General features: G+C 40.2%; 1 protein-coding gene and 1 long non-coding RNA gene across 4 annotated transcripts in view; both read left to right on the forward strand.

The window, feature by feature from the left end:
- Positions 1–6: 6 nt before the first annotated feature.
- On the forward strand, positions 7–9,692 carry LOC112964878. Of its 2 annotated transcripts, XR_003253115.1 has the most exons (6): positions 7–1,872; positions 2,123–2,418; positions 3,015–3,107; positions 3,218–3,829; positions 7,213–7,306; positions 8,985–9,692. It is a non-coding gene; the product is annotated as an uncharacterized LOC112964878 (long non-coding RNA). The 2 variants fall into 2 exon arrangements; XR_003253116.1 differs by lacking the exon at positions 3,218–3,829.
- A 4,768-nt stretch (positions 9,693–14,460) lies between these two features.
- Positions 14,461–17,805, forward strand: part of ZCCHC10 (zinc finger CCHC-type containing 10) — a 14,895-nt gene continuing 11,550 nt past the window's right edge. For both annotated transcript variants that reach the window (XM_026063425.1, XM_026063426.1), the window contains exon 1: positions 14,461–14,564. In XM_026063425.1, the coding sequence (XP_025919210.1) occupies positions 14,524–14,564 (41 nt within the window). In that variant the 5' untranslated portion in view covers positions 14,461–14,523. The remainder of the gene's footprint in view (positions 14,565–17,805) is intronic.

Genomic DNA, 17,805 nt, shown 5'->3' on the forward strand with positions numbered 1-17,805 from the left:
CCCGGCGTGCGTGTTCGCCCCGCGGTGACTCCGGCGTCGCTGCCGTGTGCGAACAGGCACCCGCGCGGTTCCTTTCGGCGTGTTTCCCGTGAATTAGGCAGCCCCTGCCTCGGGGCGCGACCTTCCGCTCGCGAATACCCCGCTGGTGCGAGGCGTGCGGCCCGCTGCCAGCACGCGAGCAGCCTCGGGCCCGGGCTACGCTAGGCCTCCGCCGAGGATAAACTGTGCTGTAAAAGCCGCCTCTCGGACCCAAAGCCTCCAGAAAGAACGAGCCGGGACCCCCTGTCGTGATACGGAAGGGAAGAGATGTCGCCGCTTGATTTTGCCCTGAGGCTTGTTTAACTTCTCAGGGTGCCCAGTGTCTCACTTCCCTTGGCAAGCACAAGATTTGGAAATGTGTTTACTTTTTCTGTGCGGAAAATGTTTTTTTATGACATAATCTCATAAGACTGGAAGAAAACTGTGATAAAATCAAAACTTGGCAGCACTTCAGAGGCCTTTATTTCCTTTGATTTTCAGGTTTTATGTTTTAAGAAGGTTTTCAAGGCCTTTAGCGCAAGTATAAAGCTGTTTCATTTAAACTGTTTTATTTTCTAAGTTAAACACGAAATTATGATGTAATCACTTGACTATAATAGGTGGAACTCGAAGAAAAAAAAATAATGCCATTAGACCAAGAAAAAAAAAAAMAATTTCTGGAAGCATACAAAAGATTTTGCAGGACTGAAAGAACTCAGGACCAAAACACTTTCTGAGGAGTTGTGTTTTGCTGTTAGGATATTGTTATTTTGTGTCATATTAGAGGCTCAGACTAGTGGTTCCACCCTGAGTATCCAAAAATTATAATGAAATCTTTCATCTTTTTCTGTTTTAACAAACTCAAGTACTAAAAAATAAATGGAACTCTTGTTGATTAATATTTCATAGATCTCTAAAGGGTATATGGGTAGCATCCATAAGTCATACGAAGGCTTTACATATCTGTCAACTTTTATAGCAATAAGTAGTTAACTGTCATTATTTGCTATCTTTTCCTTGATGCCCTCTGCAAAATGAGACAGAAGGTCCACTGATAAACACTACATTTAAAACATACATATGCACACACAAAAGTATGTACTACTCATTAAACGTTTCTCCATGTGGGAATTCCCAGATAAAATATAGGAGGCTTCAGTAGTTAAAATGTAATTGTGCTGAATGATCCAACCAGCGTTTTGATTGTGTTTCTGAATTATACCATAGTATGACAAAAATCCAAGGCTAGATTCATAATTTGAAAATGTGGTTAAAATACATTTTGGTCCCACTTGTGCTACAAATAAAATTTAGCATGTAACTGTTTTATATCCAGYAGGATTTACAGTACAGTTGGTCTCTAATCAACACATACAATTTCAGTATTAGTATATCTGTCTTCAGGGCTTGGGCCTGTATCTCTATTTTATGCTTTTAGATAGTTGCATCGTGTTTTTCAGGGAAGTATTTGACCACTGAGCACCTTGGGGGTACGATAGAGAAAAGCCCTTTTTAGGGATGAGGAATCGCAAAGCTCCAGGATATTCCATAGTCTCAGCGTTGGTCAGCGCTGGGCAGGTGGGCTCCAGCTGCAGTCAGCGTGCTGGTGCAACAAGAGCTACCCAATATAACCGAAGATCAGGGGAAAGATACAGCTGAGTGATCCACGAGAAGGGTAGATGGACTTTCCACTCGGGAAGGAGAAGCAAAGACGTTGCTGTCTAGTGTAGCATGAAGTCTCTCACCTGATGGGACAGGACTGACCGTGGAAAGCTGCTCCAGGGGGAAGGGCCAGCGGACTGACTGCTCTAGTGGGACAACAGAAGAGATGCTACTTCTCAGGGGAGTAAGAAGGTGAAGGACAGTTATGCTGAGGGGAAAGTGTGGGGAAGAGAGCACAATGGATTGGTTTATTCGTCCTAACAAACATCGTTCTGATACTTATTTTACACTCACAAATATTGTGAAGCTTAGCATTTGGGGATGCTTTTTAATTCTGAGATAAAGTGTGCTTAAAATATGGAAATATAACATGTTATAAACAGTATGTTTCCAAATTCTCAGACCTACATTTACATCACTGCTCCTTGTTCTAATGATACAGAAAACACATGGCAGGGAAATTCAATATTAAAACCAGGAAGGACTCTTGCCGCAAAGACTGTTGAGTAGCCTGAGCTCCGAGTGCTTGTAATTCCTTGTAACAAGTTCAGTGATCAGTGACACCACTTTGGCAGCTGTAGGTGGGCTGGGAATTGCATCATGGTGCTAATGACAGAGTAATAATGAAGTGTTTAACCTCAGACGTCCTTGAGTGTATGGTGAAATACCAGAGGATGAAACTGCCTCCTGCTCTGTATGGAGAATATTGTATGCCACGTACTCTGGGCACAGCTAGAAGTAAGAATATCGTAGAGTTTCCTCTTTTTTTCACTTTCATTTTCAAAATGGGAGACCCTGCCAGCAAGGGACGGGGGAGCAATGACAGATTCACGTCACAGGGGAGTCTGTATCTAAGTACGTGAAGCCTTGAAGCTGTGACAGGCTCCCAGCAGCTGTCTGTTGCATGTGATTTGCTGACCCTCTGCTAGGACACTGTGCTGGGACTGGGCCAGGAACGGAGCCTTCAGAGAAGCAGATGCTGCCCATGGGGATGGAAGTGAAGGAGAGGGAACCCACAAGCCCAAACAAAATGTTCTGATCAGCACATACAACCCATCAGGGGAAAAAAAATCAACTCAAAATCAGATATTCCACTGCACAGTAGTCTGAAATAGAATAGATTCTATGATTCTCCCTACTCTTTTCTATTTTCTGAATGTTTTTCTTGTAAAAAATTAGATTCTTAATGTAGAAAACATGAGACAACTATAATAAATATTTCTAAGAAATAATTAGGGTTTGATAACAGTTGAAAATTATATAATTTATACTGTAATATAACTCTTGTTATATGTATTCTTTAAAAATAATTTGTAATTTCTTATCTGATGCAGACTGTAAAATGGAATAGCAAACTACCAGTTGGGATAATTCAACTTACTGGATTTTACCTACAGTTTTCACAGTGCCTGACTTCTGAAGACATGGTAAGCAGCAGTAACTCATTCTATATATGCTTTCTCTTTCTTTTTTTTTCCTTCTTATAACTCCTGACTAATCCTGTATGAATCCAGACTGTTTTTTTCTTTTGCCACAGATTTTTCATGTTCAATATCTTATAAACACATAGTCATTGCTGGGGGCACTTAGGATCCTACAGAAAATTATGCAGTCACTTGGTACCAAGGAATTTATACTTAATTTGGGATGTGTCCCCTTAGTGTTTCAGCATAGTAAAGCAGCTTGAAAGAAGCCATGCGCAGAGATGATCTCTGGGAAGAGTGCTGTGTGCTAGTTCACCAACCGTGAGTGCCTAGGTCCGTGCCTTACAGCTCGGTGAACATTGTGGACTACATTCATTGTTTGGCTCCCATCTGGTTCACTTTCTCCCAAAAAATCATAAATCACTGGATCGAGGTTGTGTGTTCAACCAGCTATACACAGTTGATAGGTTTTGCATTTGCAAAGGAATTGGAATAACAGAAACATCTTTGTCTTATCTGAACCCAATTACCCATAAAGATGTGCCCACTGATATCAGACCTGGTTCAACATTTCTAGCCTTCAGTGCGACAAAGATAATTTTCCAAATAGAAGTTCAGAATAAACCTCTGTTGTCTGCTAAATTTGTAACAGCCTGAAACAATTGCTATGAGACAGTTACAATTGCTCTCAGAGGAGAAATCTAAAGACAAATGATACTCAAAAGGTAAGTCTTCATTTCTTCATTGCTTATATTAGCATGGAAAAGAAACCTAGAAATGAAATGTCTATGACATTGTGGTGTGTAAAATGCATGGAGATTGAAGGAGAAGAGATACAAAGACAGAGAAAAGTGGGAGAAAAAAACAGGAGAAATAAAGAAGAGCATGAACTAAAAATGACAGGAATGATGGACGGCCTGGTTGGGAAGAACATTCTTTGAATGTGTTTCCATGCCATTTCCCCAGTACAATGATAAAGGACTAAAGAAAGAATTAACACAGGTTTAGTTACCTTTTCTCTCCTCTCTGTTATGAGTTTGATGCCCTGTATCTACAGTATTCTGACACTGAATCTGAGGTAGGTTTGACCTGATTGCTGGGAAGACAAGGATGTACGTGCCTGTCCTGGTGTAGCCCAAATGACTTTGCTGCTCTGCTTTTCCTAACCTGACCAACAAATAGTTCTTAGATCCACTACAAAGGCAGAAAACTTTGCTAGGACTCTGCAGATTATTTAGGAAGCAAGCCTAAAACACACAGATTTGTTTCAATTAACTTCAAAGATGCTATTTCTAAAATGTTTGATGGTATCCCAACATTTATCATCTCTTTGGGTGTGCACTGAAGTCATTATATCATTTAAACCTTTCTGTGTAAACTTCATCATTAGCTTTTGAAACTGAGTTATTGCTGAACTAATATTTGAGTTGCCAAGAACTTGTAAGTCTTAAGTTCATGGCTCTTTCCAGATAAGTAACATGCTTTTTTCTTATGCATTTAAATACATAATCTGTGAATGCCTATAAGACGTATCTATTCCATATTTGAATGTATTATATATTGCTACTCAATTGCTTATTAGTAAACTGATAAATAAGTGAATACTTTTTGTTCTCTTCTGCTATCACAATAAGCAACCTAATTTTATTTTAAATCAAGGAGAAAAAACAGAAAAATAATAATCATCAAAGCAAAGGGCTGGTAAAGATGCAGAGTTTATCTCTTTTAAAATAGATGGCAACTATTTGGAGAATAAAACATCTCAGAAATTCTTAAACTTTTGAAGATAATGTAAACAAAACAGCAAAAACATTGTTTCGTAACCACATCATATGCTCGATTCTTTCAAAACTCAATTATTTATTCGATCAACAATTACTATATGTAAGAAAACATGAGACAGAGAATGCATTAAAACCATAATGATAACATGTAGCCAGAAACTCTTCGCTATTTTCTAAAGAAGGAACGATTTGCTGTTCATATGCTGGATGCCATTTCACTGCTTTGAGCTGCAAACAGGTTCTCTGTATGAGTATAGTGACAGACATTATGAATATATATTCCTCATAAAACAGGTGTATAAAAAATTTTTAACAGGTCAATGCATCTAGGTTAACCTGTATACTATGGGTGATTTAGTCTGTTCCTCAGCCGACCCTCTTAGCCCCCTCATCCACCAGTTTACTTGATCTGTGCCTTAGTCGGTCCCCATCTCAGTCTGCAGCTTCAAGACTTTGCTCAAATGTTTCCTCCTGGGAATTTCACAGGTACATCTCTGCCTGGCAGATTAAGCATCCTCCTTTCTCTGTCATCTGTATGTTAAATAGATGGATCACTTAAACAGAAACACATATATATTGCAAATCTGCTGCTATGGTATATCCCAGTGTAAGTCCAGTACCTGCAGACTTTGTTTACGGTGGCATGTCTTGCAATTCATTAATGCAGGTCAAACATGAAAATGAATATGTGCTTAAAATAAGTCCTAGCTGTTATCTGTCACAGACTTATTTTTTGGGCTGCTATAAATAGTCATTGCATGTCATCTAATGTATGTATGTATATTCATAGTGCTATTCTGGGATATTCAAATACAAATGGGCTTTGCAATCTCCTGAACTAAGTGTATCCAGAGGATCATGTTGCTCAGAACTCTAATATGAATCATACCACATATAACACAGTTCTCAGAAAATCCCAGCTGTCTGTGGTATGAAAGGTTGCTCTGGAGCCATTTTCATCAGTGCAAGTATCTCAAGAATTTGCTGTGAAATAAACATTGAAAAGATAAATTTCCCTCTTACTCTGGTTTCCTCAGTTTTCYGTCAAGCTTCGAAGATTATTAGATTTCATGTGTTTATGCATTAAACTATCACAACTACTGAAGCATCAGAGCTGTATAATTCCAGCTCACCAAACAAAATGCAAAACAACCAACTAAAAATTTCCCAAAGAAACATTAAAAACAAAAGCAAACAGGAAACAGAGGGAAAAGCTGATATAAGAAAAACTATGTTGGAGAGTGAAGGGCATTATAACAGCGATATCTAGGTCCAAAAAACACATTTCCTGAAACATTTATTTGCTCCTTAATATTGCTTATTATATATACATCATAGTTGTATGATATGAAGCTAGTTCACAGTTTTGCATATATTTCCTAACACTGGACATCAGTACCTCAAGGCAGCCTGCCTGCATAAACAGATTTTAAACATAGAAGACCCTTCTCAGGTCAGGCTGTCACATTTGGCCCATGAAACGTGACTTCAAAGTTCAGGAAGCTTTATTCAATCAGGTCAAAATTACTGTGTCTCCCTCCCCACTGAAGGGGAGGCACTGAACATAATAACATTGGAGGTCCAACAGAAAGAATTTTTAACATGAAGTAAGGATGGTATCATATGATTCAAAATACAAAACAGTGGCTATATTAAAGAAAAAAATGCGATCAAGGCTATATGCTCATGTACATCCCTTCACAGAATGCAAGGCTTTAGGAGAGTAATATTAAAATTGTGATTAACTTTTCTGAGATCACATAAAATTAGGAGGCATTATCAATGAAAAACTGCATATTCTTGATGACTGGACTAATAAGAGTGGAATGAAATTCAATAGTGCAAAGAATAAGGTCATGCACACATAGACTAAGAGCAAAAAAATCTGTTATAAACCAGAAGCTCATCAGGAGGAAATAATGGAAAGGGAGAATGACTTGCATATATCCCGGCTGATCAGAGCATGGCTATGGTTTGAAAGTATGATGCAAACATGCAAAAAAGGTATCTTCAGATGCATTAGGTATTGCCAGCTGAGGCAGGAAAGGGTTAGTCCCATTGTACATGGAATAATACTACATTCAATTCTTGTCACACACATTCAGAAACATTGAGCAGACCCGCAGAAGGGACACTGTGATGATCAGGGGACCGGACAGTCAGTCTTACAGGCGGAGATCACCCCTATACCAGTAAAATGAATACAAGAGGGGATACAGTCACTGTCAGTTATTACAGTGGAGATTGAAAATAAGAAATTAAAGAACAGCTGACAAGAACAAATGGATAAACTCATCACTAATAAATTTATTCCATAAATTAAGGGAACCCTGGAGGCACTGGAGCAATCAGGCTTTGGAAAGCCTTCTGAAGGGAGTAAAGAGGAAGAACCAGCTTTAAAGATGATACCGACTAAAGGTATGGATGGGATTATGGGAAATGATAACTGCAAACTACAGCTGATAGCCAGGGAGGTCACTGTCAACTCTCTCCTCCCCAAACATACCAATCCTAAAAGACTGTGGCTTGACTCTACTGTCACTCCTCGTCACGCCTTCCCCGTAGCTCTTGTACTTAAACTGCTTATACAGTCAAGAGTTTGGCTCCGGGCGTTTCCTCACTGAAGGACAGAAGGACTGTGCCCAGGCACTGGAGGGAAATTCAGCCCATATTTTCTCCATGCAGACTGTCAACAAGCTTTTAAAATGTTTCAGTAGTTTGTGTGATGTGCACACACCCAGCAGGGCCTCACTTCATCCAGGTAACAGCCTTTCACACCCTTACTGTTTGGTTTGGGCTGTAAGCAAGGAATTAAGGCTGGAACGTTCTGCGTCCAGCTATCGGCCACGGATCCTTTTAGTTTGTCACTGAGGTTCCTTTGTATATTACTATTTGCTGGCTTTATTCCCAGGAAAGAAATGCTTCTGAGTTTGTTTTAAATCAATTTATTAAATTCCAGTGATATATTTAATGATGTAAGCTTCCACAAACTGCACAAATTACGTCCTTGCTACGTCGACATGCTTTACGCTCCAGTGGGAGACATTTATTATCTGTTGACACACAAAGATATTTAGTGTTCACTGAAATGTGAACTGAGGCTCTAAAAATATCGCAGAGTTTATAGGCTGGAGCGTGGAACACTCACCACGCAGGCACTTTCGGGGGACGCAGTCGGAATGACAACAATACACTTCCATAGCAACACTGCACCCATTATACTCCCTCTAGAAAGGGGACGGTAGTTTCAGGTTCACAGAGAGTAAGGAATGGATTTGAAACCTTAAAACTATAGAAAAGTATATTCAAAAATGGCAAGTGCTAAATGTACACTATGCTGTATTTTCCAAATGGGAATACGAGATTTCTCTGTTTCAAGAATTTTGTATTTATTTTACTAGCCATTACTTTCTACTCTTGGTATCTAAAGTTAAGATCATAAATTAATTTAAAGGCATTGTAATAATAAAACCCTACTTTTCTATTAATTTCAATGGAACTGTAGTTGGACTTTCATTTAGATTAGAGATTTTGGGGGTGCAAGGATTTTTACAATAGCTGACCTAATGACGACTAATCTGATTTGAGGTTATGAAGCTTCCTTCATATAAATGTTAAGTAACAGTTCCAATTTACATGCCTGTCTTTTTTCTTTCCGTTTTTTGTATCATCCTCTAATAGTCTGTTTATGTGGTGGATACCAAAGGAGTCTGGTATTAGACAAGCCTTGAATTTTAATACATAGAGCCAGGTTCTGTTCTTAGTTACCATTAAAAATGCTGAGTATCTGCATCAATTTTACTAGAACAGACCTATATCCATACTAGTATAAATTTTATGTTTCTTAAGTACTTTTATTTTGTCAGATCTTCCATTACTTGTTAAATAGGTGAAACAGAAATACATTTTGTGACTCTCCTAGAGGAGGAGACCCTATTCACCATGCAAATATCATGTATTAATATGTTCAGCAATTTATACTGCAAGGAAAAATATGTAGTAGAAGGGAATGAGGGAATCCATCTTGCTTGAGTTTGTTCTGCGTTATTTTATGCCAAGGAAGGGATTCTCATGACTTCTGCTTCTCACAAACAAGGCACCTGAAATACCATGACAGATGGGATGTCACCTGGAGTTCCCTCACCCTATTGTGTTGAAATATGCTGCGGCCCCTTCATTGAAATGCACCAGATGGCACAAGAAGAAAAAAACATCATATAAATACAATATATGTATGACACTGGCAGGAAATGGGAGTTTTGCTCTTTACACCATTTCTAAGAAACCAGGAGGGTACCATTTTTGTGCTCAGTGTTCACCATGGATAGTGCTTGCTTTACTTGGCCATTTTGGTTTTGTTCTTGTAATTAATAGAAACATTGGGCTTTCCTCATTTGGGGTTGCCTTTTTTTTAAGGAAAGCTCTGTAGCTACAGATAATGTCTTCCATTAGACCAACCTTTCCTTCCACTTGGAAAAAATAGAAAAGCTTTAAGAAAACCCTCATTCAGGTTTCCTAAGTATTTGATTTAGTAACCCCAAGTGGATTCAGAACCATCTGAAACACACAGCAGTCCAGCTCCAATCCAGACCTTCTGGTAAACCTCTTTCTATCAGGGTTCTGATGTAAAGAAACTCCACAGGCAGACATCCTTCCCTGCTCTTGGATTTCAGTCTAGATTTACAGTGCTTGTGCAGCATTGTTTATTGGGAAGAATGAGGTTAGTATCTGGAAATTCAAACCACTAGATGCCCTGGCAAAAGAATAAAAACAGTGGAGATTTTAATTAGAGAAATAAAATGTTTTGATAAAATCACTTCATTTTTTCAGAATTTTATTTCATAGGTAACATCAATGTTTTTCCTTTTTTGTTTTCAATTAGGAAATGCTGTAATTTTCCACAAAATTCTAAATGTCACTGGTGTGAGTCACTGGCATGCTGAAAAACATATGTATGTGTGTATGTAATGCTTTTCCCAACTCATGAGACTAAAATGGCTCCATTTCTTTAAAATAGCCAGAAATGGTTGAGTAGGTAATTAGTTAACATTCCTGCAAAAGCCCAGCATGTTCCTGACCTCCTAGGTGGATGGAACTTGATTCTGCTCTGATTTACACCCATGTACTATGACTGGTAATGGGAAAGACATTACTTTAAGTCAAAGTGACAGAAAATAGAACAAAAGACCATCCAGTATCTTAGTCTGTGTCTACACTGTGACTATTTAGAAACACCTGAGCCAAATTCAAAAGAACTGGCTTTTGTACTAAGATTAGTAACATGGAGCTTCATGTGAGCTTGTTTTCTCTGCAAAGAAGCAAAGTGAACTCGTCAACACTGACGTATTACCTTAAAGTATTACCTTGTGTAAACTCAAAGTTAGTGAAGGTACGACAGAGTGGAGGCAATATATTCTAGACAGGGCGTGATTCAAGTCTAGTTACTGTATTCCTTATCACTGAGTTTTTTTCTGCCCTATAGTTTTACCTGAATAAAGACCTTCTGTGTTTTTCTCTCTCTCCCCCTTTTACTTTTTACTGATGCTGAAAATGCTAACAGTTCTATAAACAGGAATATGGTCATCAGTGTGAGTGTCTTTTTAATTTCTAGGTCCACTTTGAATTGTGCTTTAATTTCTGTTTTTTTCAGTAAGGCATATGTGATATGACTGGTTTCTTTTTGGTTATATTCTTAAAGAGAGCTTGGGAAAAAAGGAGAATACAGAATTTTAAAATGTCAAGTGACATTGTCTCTAATGCTCGTAGTTTGTCATTATTGTTGTTCAGCATTAGCACTGTTAACTACTTGATTGCTAGTCATTTTGGAAGATTCATCACAGTTTTGGGTAACCGGGATTAGAAGACAGCAGCCTTGGCAATGGAGGTTTAACCATTTATTCATGGAATCAGTTCTTCCTAAGCCATGGAAAGAGAGGTATATTGGTTCTGACTACATTATTCCTGTTCCGTGTACAGTCCTTGAACAATTAATGTGACAGCTTTTCTTCATAAGCAATATGTTTGCACAGAATAGTGCTGGGTGTGAAACCGTAGTGTAAACAGTCTCTCTGATGAACTGACACCCAGCAGCTCAAAGTCTGTGTCACTGAAGCTTCAATACTTTCCCCATTTTTTTCTCCTGTGTTGTCTGTATACCTCCTCCCTCTTCTGCGTAGAGAGGGGCACATTTTGGAAAGTAATTTCCTTGCCCAGCATATTTAGAAATAGGTTAATGATACTGCAGCTTTAAATAGCAACCTAATGTGCAAGGGCAGGATTTATGGGCACAGTCAGTTCATTGAGCAGCAGCAGCTCCCCGGAACCGTCCCCCGCCCTTGAGAGGGAACAGTGCCGCGCAGTGACTCTGCACATTTCGTCTGGAGGGTGCTTGAAGTCACATTCGCTGGCGTGTTAATCAGTGCCGTGGTGAACTACCCTTGAATGAAAAGAGAGGCTGTGAAACACTGTTCTGAGTTCAAAAGAGATTTCAGACTGCAGTAACCTGCGGACTCGGAAGTCACAAGAATACTTTCACATTCCCTTGAGTAGAAGTATTTTAAGTGGATTGTTCTAATAAAAGTTACGTCTTTGAAGTCTCTGTATAAGGAAAAGCCCATACACTCTATGGAGAATTTTTGGCTTATGAAATCAGAAACCTCGTTATACTGGCAAATTTAGGGAAATTTAGCTCTGCTGCATTAACACACAGGTGCTAGGGACAATCCAAATGTTATTAAGTATAACATAGATGTTGTTATCAGTTTGTAATTTACTCTAAGATTTTAAGTGCTACTGAGGTAAAAAAAGTATCAACAGACAGGAATTTCTTATAAAGCATGGATTATTATAAATACCTGCTCTCAGTTATTTTGCATTTCTAATAAAATTTATTAGAACAGTCCTAAAATAAGAAATTCTTCTGCCTTACTTTCTCCAATAAAAGTGAGATGCCAGACATCAAGATTCAAATACTGCAGTCAAACTCCATGCTGCAGAGGACAATCATTTATAACATGCCAGGCATCATACATCAGAATTTAGCTAAAGTATCAGATATGACTAATCACAGGTTATCACAGAGCACCATCAGGCCCAGGACAATGATTAGATACCAGAAGAAGTGCCAGATATGGAAGAAAACACGATGCATAGAGTAACAGCCACTAACCTAAGACATTACAATTACAGTGTTTGGAGACAGGAACTACCATAATACTCAACAATTAGTCATACAGTAATTAGTTCTGATGAGTTGGAGTAATTTATGTCTAACAGAATCCCTCAGTAAAGATACTTAGCTTTCCAGTGAGATATTTAATCGATGACATTGTACCCAGCAGATGTTGTTGTTGCCATTGCTGTTATTACAAACACTGTGTGTGCCATGCAGCAGGAAGTTCTGGCTCTAGTGTCTCCTGGCTGTGTCCTGATCTTGCACCATCGGAGGTGTAGCGCCTCTGTGCCTCACACCTGCTAATTCAAATAAGACCTGGCATACTCATCACATTAAAGCGTCAGATTTATCAGAAAAGAAGTAGCTTTAAAATGTTGTGTTACCTGAATGAATGATGTAGAAGCATATTGATTGTTGGTGGAACACTGTACAGGATCAAAAGCACAGTACATCCTTATTGCTAATATTAAATATGACAGATAAATATATTTTTTCTTACACATCTGTGACTTACTTTAAAATACAAACTTATATAGGCATGTGTTCTCACTACTGTTACATTCCTGTTTTCCCTCCCCAGAAATTCTGTTGTACAATGTTTCCACCCTTCTATCTTGACTTTTTACACTTTAGCGTAAGCTCTTCTGAGCATCGGCTGTCTTTATTGTGTTTCTACAGTTCCTAACAGAATAAGGTCCTGATCCAACTGGTACAGTTGGATTCTACTGAACTTAAGAAAATACAATGCATGTTTTTGTATTATATATTAAATGAATACCACCAACCCACAGGAAGCACATTTTAATAAGCTACATACCTGATATTAAACTACTATAAATCTGTAACAGTCTCTATATTTCAGCAAATGTAAAAGCCCAGTGGAATAGCTGTTGAACTAATGTCAGTCATCCATATGATGTGATAGTGCTGAATGAATACTGAAAATGGTTAGATATGATGTGCTTCCAGGATACTAATGTCAGAAGTAATCCCAATTCAACATTAAAAAATCTGGTTTCTTGCGGATTTTTGTAATGAGAATCCAGGTATTATTTTAACAGCGATCCCTTAAGACAACAATAAGTTTTGATAAAGCAATTAAGAGGCAAGTATAGAAGCCAAATTCCTTGCTTCCCTGAAGTTAGGAGAGGGGCTGCTCTACCAGTGCCAGCTGGCAAAGACTCCCAAGGGGCTGCCTGCCAGCTCTGTGCAGTGAGAAAGCTCCAGCCACTGCTACTACTCTTTTTTCTGTCCCTTGACTTCTCCTCCTATGCCAGAGGCTGTAAGGAGGTGATGTGGGAGCCAAAAATACCAGCTGCTGTTGGCACAGCTGGGGGACTTCACCCTCTTGGGCTGAGTGGGGTAGGGGAAAGAATTTGCCTTATGAGTCCTAGATATAGCTGAACTGTATTTCCTTACCACCAAGTACAGAACACATTGACTCATGCAGGGTCAACATGACTTAATGAATTATTGAGCCATAGTTATGCATCCATATGTGTAGCAGAATTAATCTTTTCAGTTTTTCTGAGATGTTCCTTTTCTATTAGTGTGGGGTATACAAATCTGAGCTGCTAAAAATGAATGTGCTAGTAAATGCTTGCAACATTTTGGCAATACTAATTGGTTAAATTACTCCTTTCTGAGATCTAGCTCTTTCTAACACTTCTTTGGCTCCTTCATTTTATAATCAGGGAGCTACTATGCCTTCAAACTCTTCACATACCTAAAAGTTCCTGGGAACTCATAGCAAGCTGCCCTTAGGTGTGCTGAATTGTTTATGTGATGGAAGAGAAGTGAAATTGTCCACTGGCTACAACAACAGTCAGGCCTGCTCAGTAGCTCTAGCAATTTTTCAGCGGTGCTGTGTCCAGGGCTCTGCGGATGGCGCTGGGTGACGGGATCGTGTCCCAGACTCTGCATGTTGGCATTGGGTGACGGGATTGTGTCCCGGGCTCTGTGGTTGGTGCTGGGTGACGGGATCGTGTCCCGGGCTCTGCATGTTGGTGCTGGGTGACGGGATCGTGTCCCGGGCCCCGCAGCTGGTGTCCTCTGGTCATGGACGCAGTGAGACAAGGGTTGTCTCTGCTGCTGGGTTTAGGTGTTTCAGATACACCCATCCTAGGAAAAAGAGAAGCTATCAGCTGAGAGGCAGGTTCTTGGGGGGCTGTAGCCGAAGGGCAGCTGGAGGCGATGAAGGGTGGAAGATGGCGGCGGGGCCCGAGGCGGCCGTTGGCCTGGGCAGCCGCGGCCAGCGCTTCCGGCATCCCGCGGGCGCCATGACAACGCGGGAGGAGGCGAGACGAGGCGGGCGGTCCTCCCGGCGCGTCCTCTCTGGCCGCGGGATGGCTCGCTCTCTGTGGCAGCGGCGCCGTCCTCCACCAATGGGGAGGGAGGAGGAGGAGGCAATGGCCCGGCATGCAGCGCGGTAGCCGCCTCACTTCCCGCCCGGGCCGCTAAGATGGCGACTCCCATGCACCGACTCATCGCTCGGAGACAGGCGTGAGTGCGGCGGGCGGCGGCGGGGCGCGGTGGAGAGCAGGGCAGGGGAGGCCGGGGGCCGGGAGGGGGGCCCCGGCCGTGGGGTCCCCGAGCGGGGACCGCGGGCGCCTCCCCTCCCCTCCCCTTCCCTCCCCTCCGTGGGCCCCCCCCGGCTCTTTTTTGGGGCAGTTTCGTGCAGTGCCGACACCCCTCGCAGGTGCCGCGCTGTTCGCGGCGTGGTGCTGCCAGTTGGAGGGGAAACGTCCCGAAACAGGGCCTGGGTGATGCTGCTAATCGGGCTGAGGCTCTCCGTCGTCTGGAGCTGATGGGGCTAAGAGTATTTGTTGTGTCTTGGGCGCCCTGAACCTGAAGGGCCCCGCGGTTTTTGTAAGAGTTGCTCAATTAGTGATTTTTGGATCCATCCTGTGGAAGCTGGAGGCTTTAGAGGGGCTTGAGATAACAAAAATAAGCTTGTGTGTTCTTCTTGCTTAAAAAAAAAAAACACCCAAAACAAAAAAATCAAACTTTTTGTGTGTCTTGTACAGCAGACAGTTTTCTTCCTGTGTCTTAGAGAATTATGGTGATCAAAAAATTAGTGAAATCATTACAGTGAGATGATCAAGAATGAAACCAGAATTACTGAAAAGGAAAGGAAATCTCCACATTGATTAAAACTTTCACTTTTGTTGCTGCTAACACCTGTTAGCAACCATTTGGGTGAAAACTGCCTTACTGGTTTAGTATGCCCTGCCTTTCAGTGAAGTGTGTAAGACCTTGTGATGCAGGAAGGCACAGGTCTTACCCTATCACTTCTGTTGCTCAGGTGTGGGGGGAACCAAATAACTTCTAGGCTTGTGTTATGATATGTTTACTGAATAATAAAAAAGGGGAGGGGGGAGAAGAAAGCAAGCACCCTTTACTCAGTTATGCATATTGCCTTCAAGTAATTCTCTAAATATCGGAGAGATCTGATTGCCAAACACTGGAATCAGAAAAAGCCAACGTTTCTGGTTATTGACATTAAGTACAGCAAATGCCTGTGTTCCACTGTGTTCTGTTTTTTTTTTTTTTTGGGGGGGGGGGTTGCTTTGATTAAGGATCATTCATTTCTTGGGGTTTTTTTGTTATTTTGGTCTGACCATAAGACTTAGAAACTATGTATTTTTTTTATTTTCTCTTTACTTTTTTCATTAGCTAGTATAGTTCCTTTCCTACTTTCCAATGGAAAATATACTTGAAATTTCAAAGTACTTGCAGAATACTTGTTCTTCTAAGTTGCTATTTTATAATGGTCATGGAATGATTTATTGTATTTCTTGTTATGTCTCCGTGTGCTTGATGGGAATGTGTGAGTTGTATGTCTGCCAATATTTGCTTCTAGGCTGTGATAATTGATCTGTGTTAAAAGTTTGCTTTCATCTTGAGCTTTTCATTAGTTTTAAAACTTGGCAGTGTTGATACTGTATTTACAAATCTGTAGCTGTTGAGCTATTTTGATCTGTTTTTCCTGGTAATTACTTATATTGCTTTTAGGTTTTGATCTTAACATTTTAGTTTGTGTGGAATAGTTTGCCTCAGTCAGGTGAGGAGCATTATAGCCTTGGAAATGCTGAATTGTATTATTGTTGCTTTGACCACCTGTGCTGTTCCTATGGAGACAGGTCTGGGCTGGTTTGAGATGCAAAACAACAAAAGGCGAATGTTTTTCTATCTTGATTAAGATGATGAGAGTGTTCTTATTATGCTCATGTGTAATGATTGTGTCAGAGCCAGAAAACCAAGGCAAGAATTACACTGGTCACCTTCCTGGTAAAGAAATATCTGTTACTGGTCTTGTCCCTTTTTTCTTTGCAGCTGTTTAACACTAGCAAAAATCAAACTGTAAATGTAGTTTGTGTTTAAAAAAAAAAAAATTGCAAAAGTTTACACTGAGAAGATGAACACAAGTAAACTTTCCTATATGCTAAAGCTTGCTGCATTTCTATGTGAATGAATAGTAGGTATATAAAAATAATAGCATGTTTTGAGCATAAAATAGGCCTAACAAAGTGAAACACCATGTTTCTGTACTTGGTATTGGGAGCAACCTTAATCCTACCTGAATGTTGCTTGGAAAGGAAAAGAAAGGTGGTTTTGTTTTAATCAGTCTCCCTGCAGTATACTTCAGTTATTTCAAGAGCAGGCCCACAAGTAGTTTTGGTTTTTCTAAAACCTTTCAAAGCACCTGTTATATTGCTTGTGCTTTAACCACCTCTTTCAAGAGTGCTGGAGTGTGAGGGGGTTAACATTTGGGCATCCTTAGATGCACAAGGAGGAGCACTGCTCATCTGCAGCAGCTGTGTTTAAGTATGGTTTGTAACCATTCAGGAGTACTTTAAGTACCACGCTTACAGTATGTTGCTTATCTCTTTGCTATCTAGAACCTCACTTGTTTTACAATTTCATTTGTTGACTGAAAGGAGCTTAGTTCTCTTAGGTCTCGTAAAACCTTTTCTGTGTTTGCTTTTTGCTTAACATAAGTCTACCTTTTAATGGTCTAATTGAGATGCTGTCTTGTTTAATGCAAAGTGCATCTTGCACAGTGTGATCATTATTCAGACATTCTTTCGCAGGCATTCAGGAGTTTTGGGACACAGAAAGAAGACTGAACTTAAACAAAACAAACCATTCAGAAGACCTCGTGCGTGTGTGTTTTTTTCCTCTCTCTCAGTATTAAAAGTGTTGCTTCCTGTTGAAGTCAGAGTTAATTGTGCAGAGCTGATTGCAAGTTTAATTAGTTCTCTAGTCCTGATTTAGATCAGTATTTCTGAAGCTAGACTATGAAGCCAAATAAACTTGATATTGGAAGCAGGATGGATGTTCGCAGCAGAATTAATCAAGATACAACACAACTGTCACAAAGAGCTAGAGTTGAAGGAGACTGCAGTTCATAGGTTATCTTGAAGAGCAAGGCTCCTCTCCTTCCGAGGGCAGGACAATCTAGGAGCTTCCTCCTAGCTAAGCCAGGGCTGTTAATTTCAGATGATTTAGATGGGCTGCCCTTACAAAATGAATATTTTGGTGTTGGAAGGTGGTAGAAGGTGGGAATAAATTACAGCAGTTACAGCATTTGCAGCGAACAGAGTGGGAGCTACAAAGTCCTGATTTTAATACTAGCTGTAAAACTAACTTGTGGTATTATCTTGAGTGAGTCACTTGACCTCTGTGCGAGTTTCCTCATTTGTAAAGGATGAGGGTATCTGTGAGAACATACTAAACCAGT

Source organism: Apteryx rowi, unplaced genomic scaffold (assembly GCF_003343035.1).
Source record: "Apteryx rowi isolate R43461 unplaced genomic scaffold, aptRow1 scaffold_2, whole genome shotgun sequence".
In the NCBI taxonomy this organism is placed as follows: Eukaryota; Metazoa; Chordata; class Aves; order Apterygiformes; family Apterygidae; genus Apteryx; species Apteryx rowi.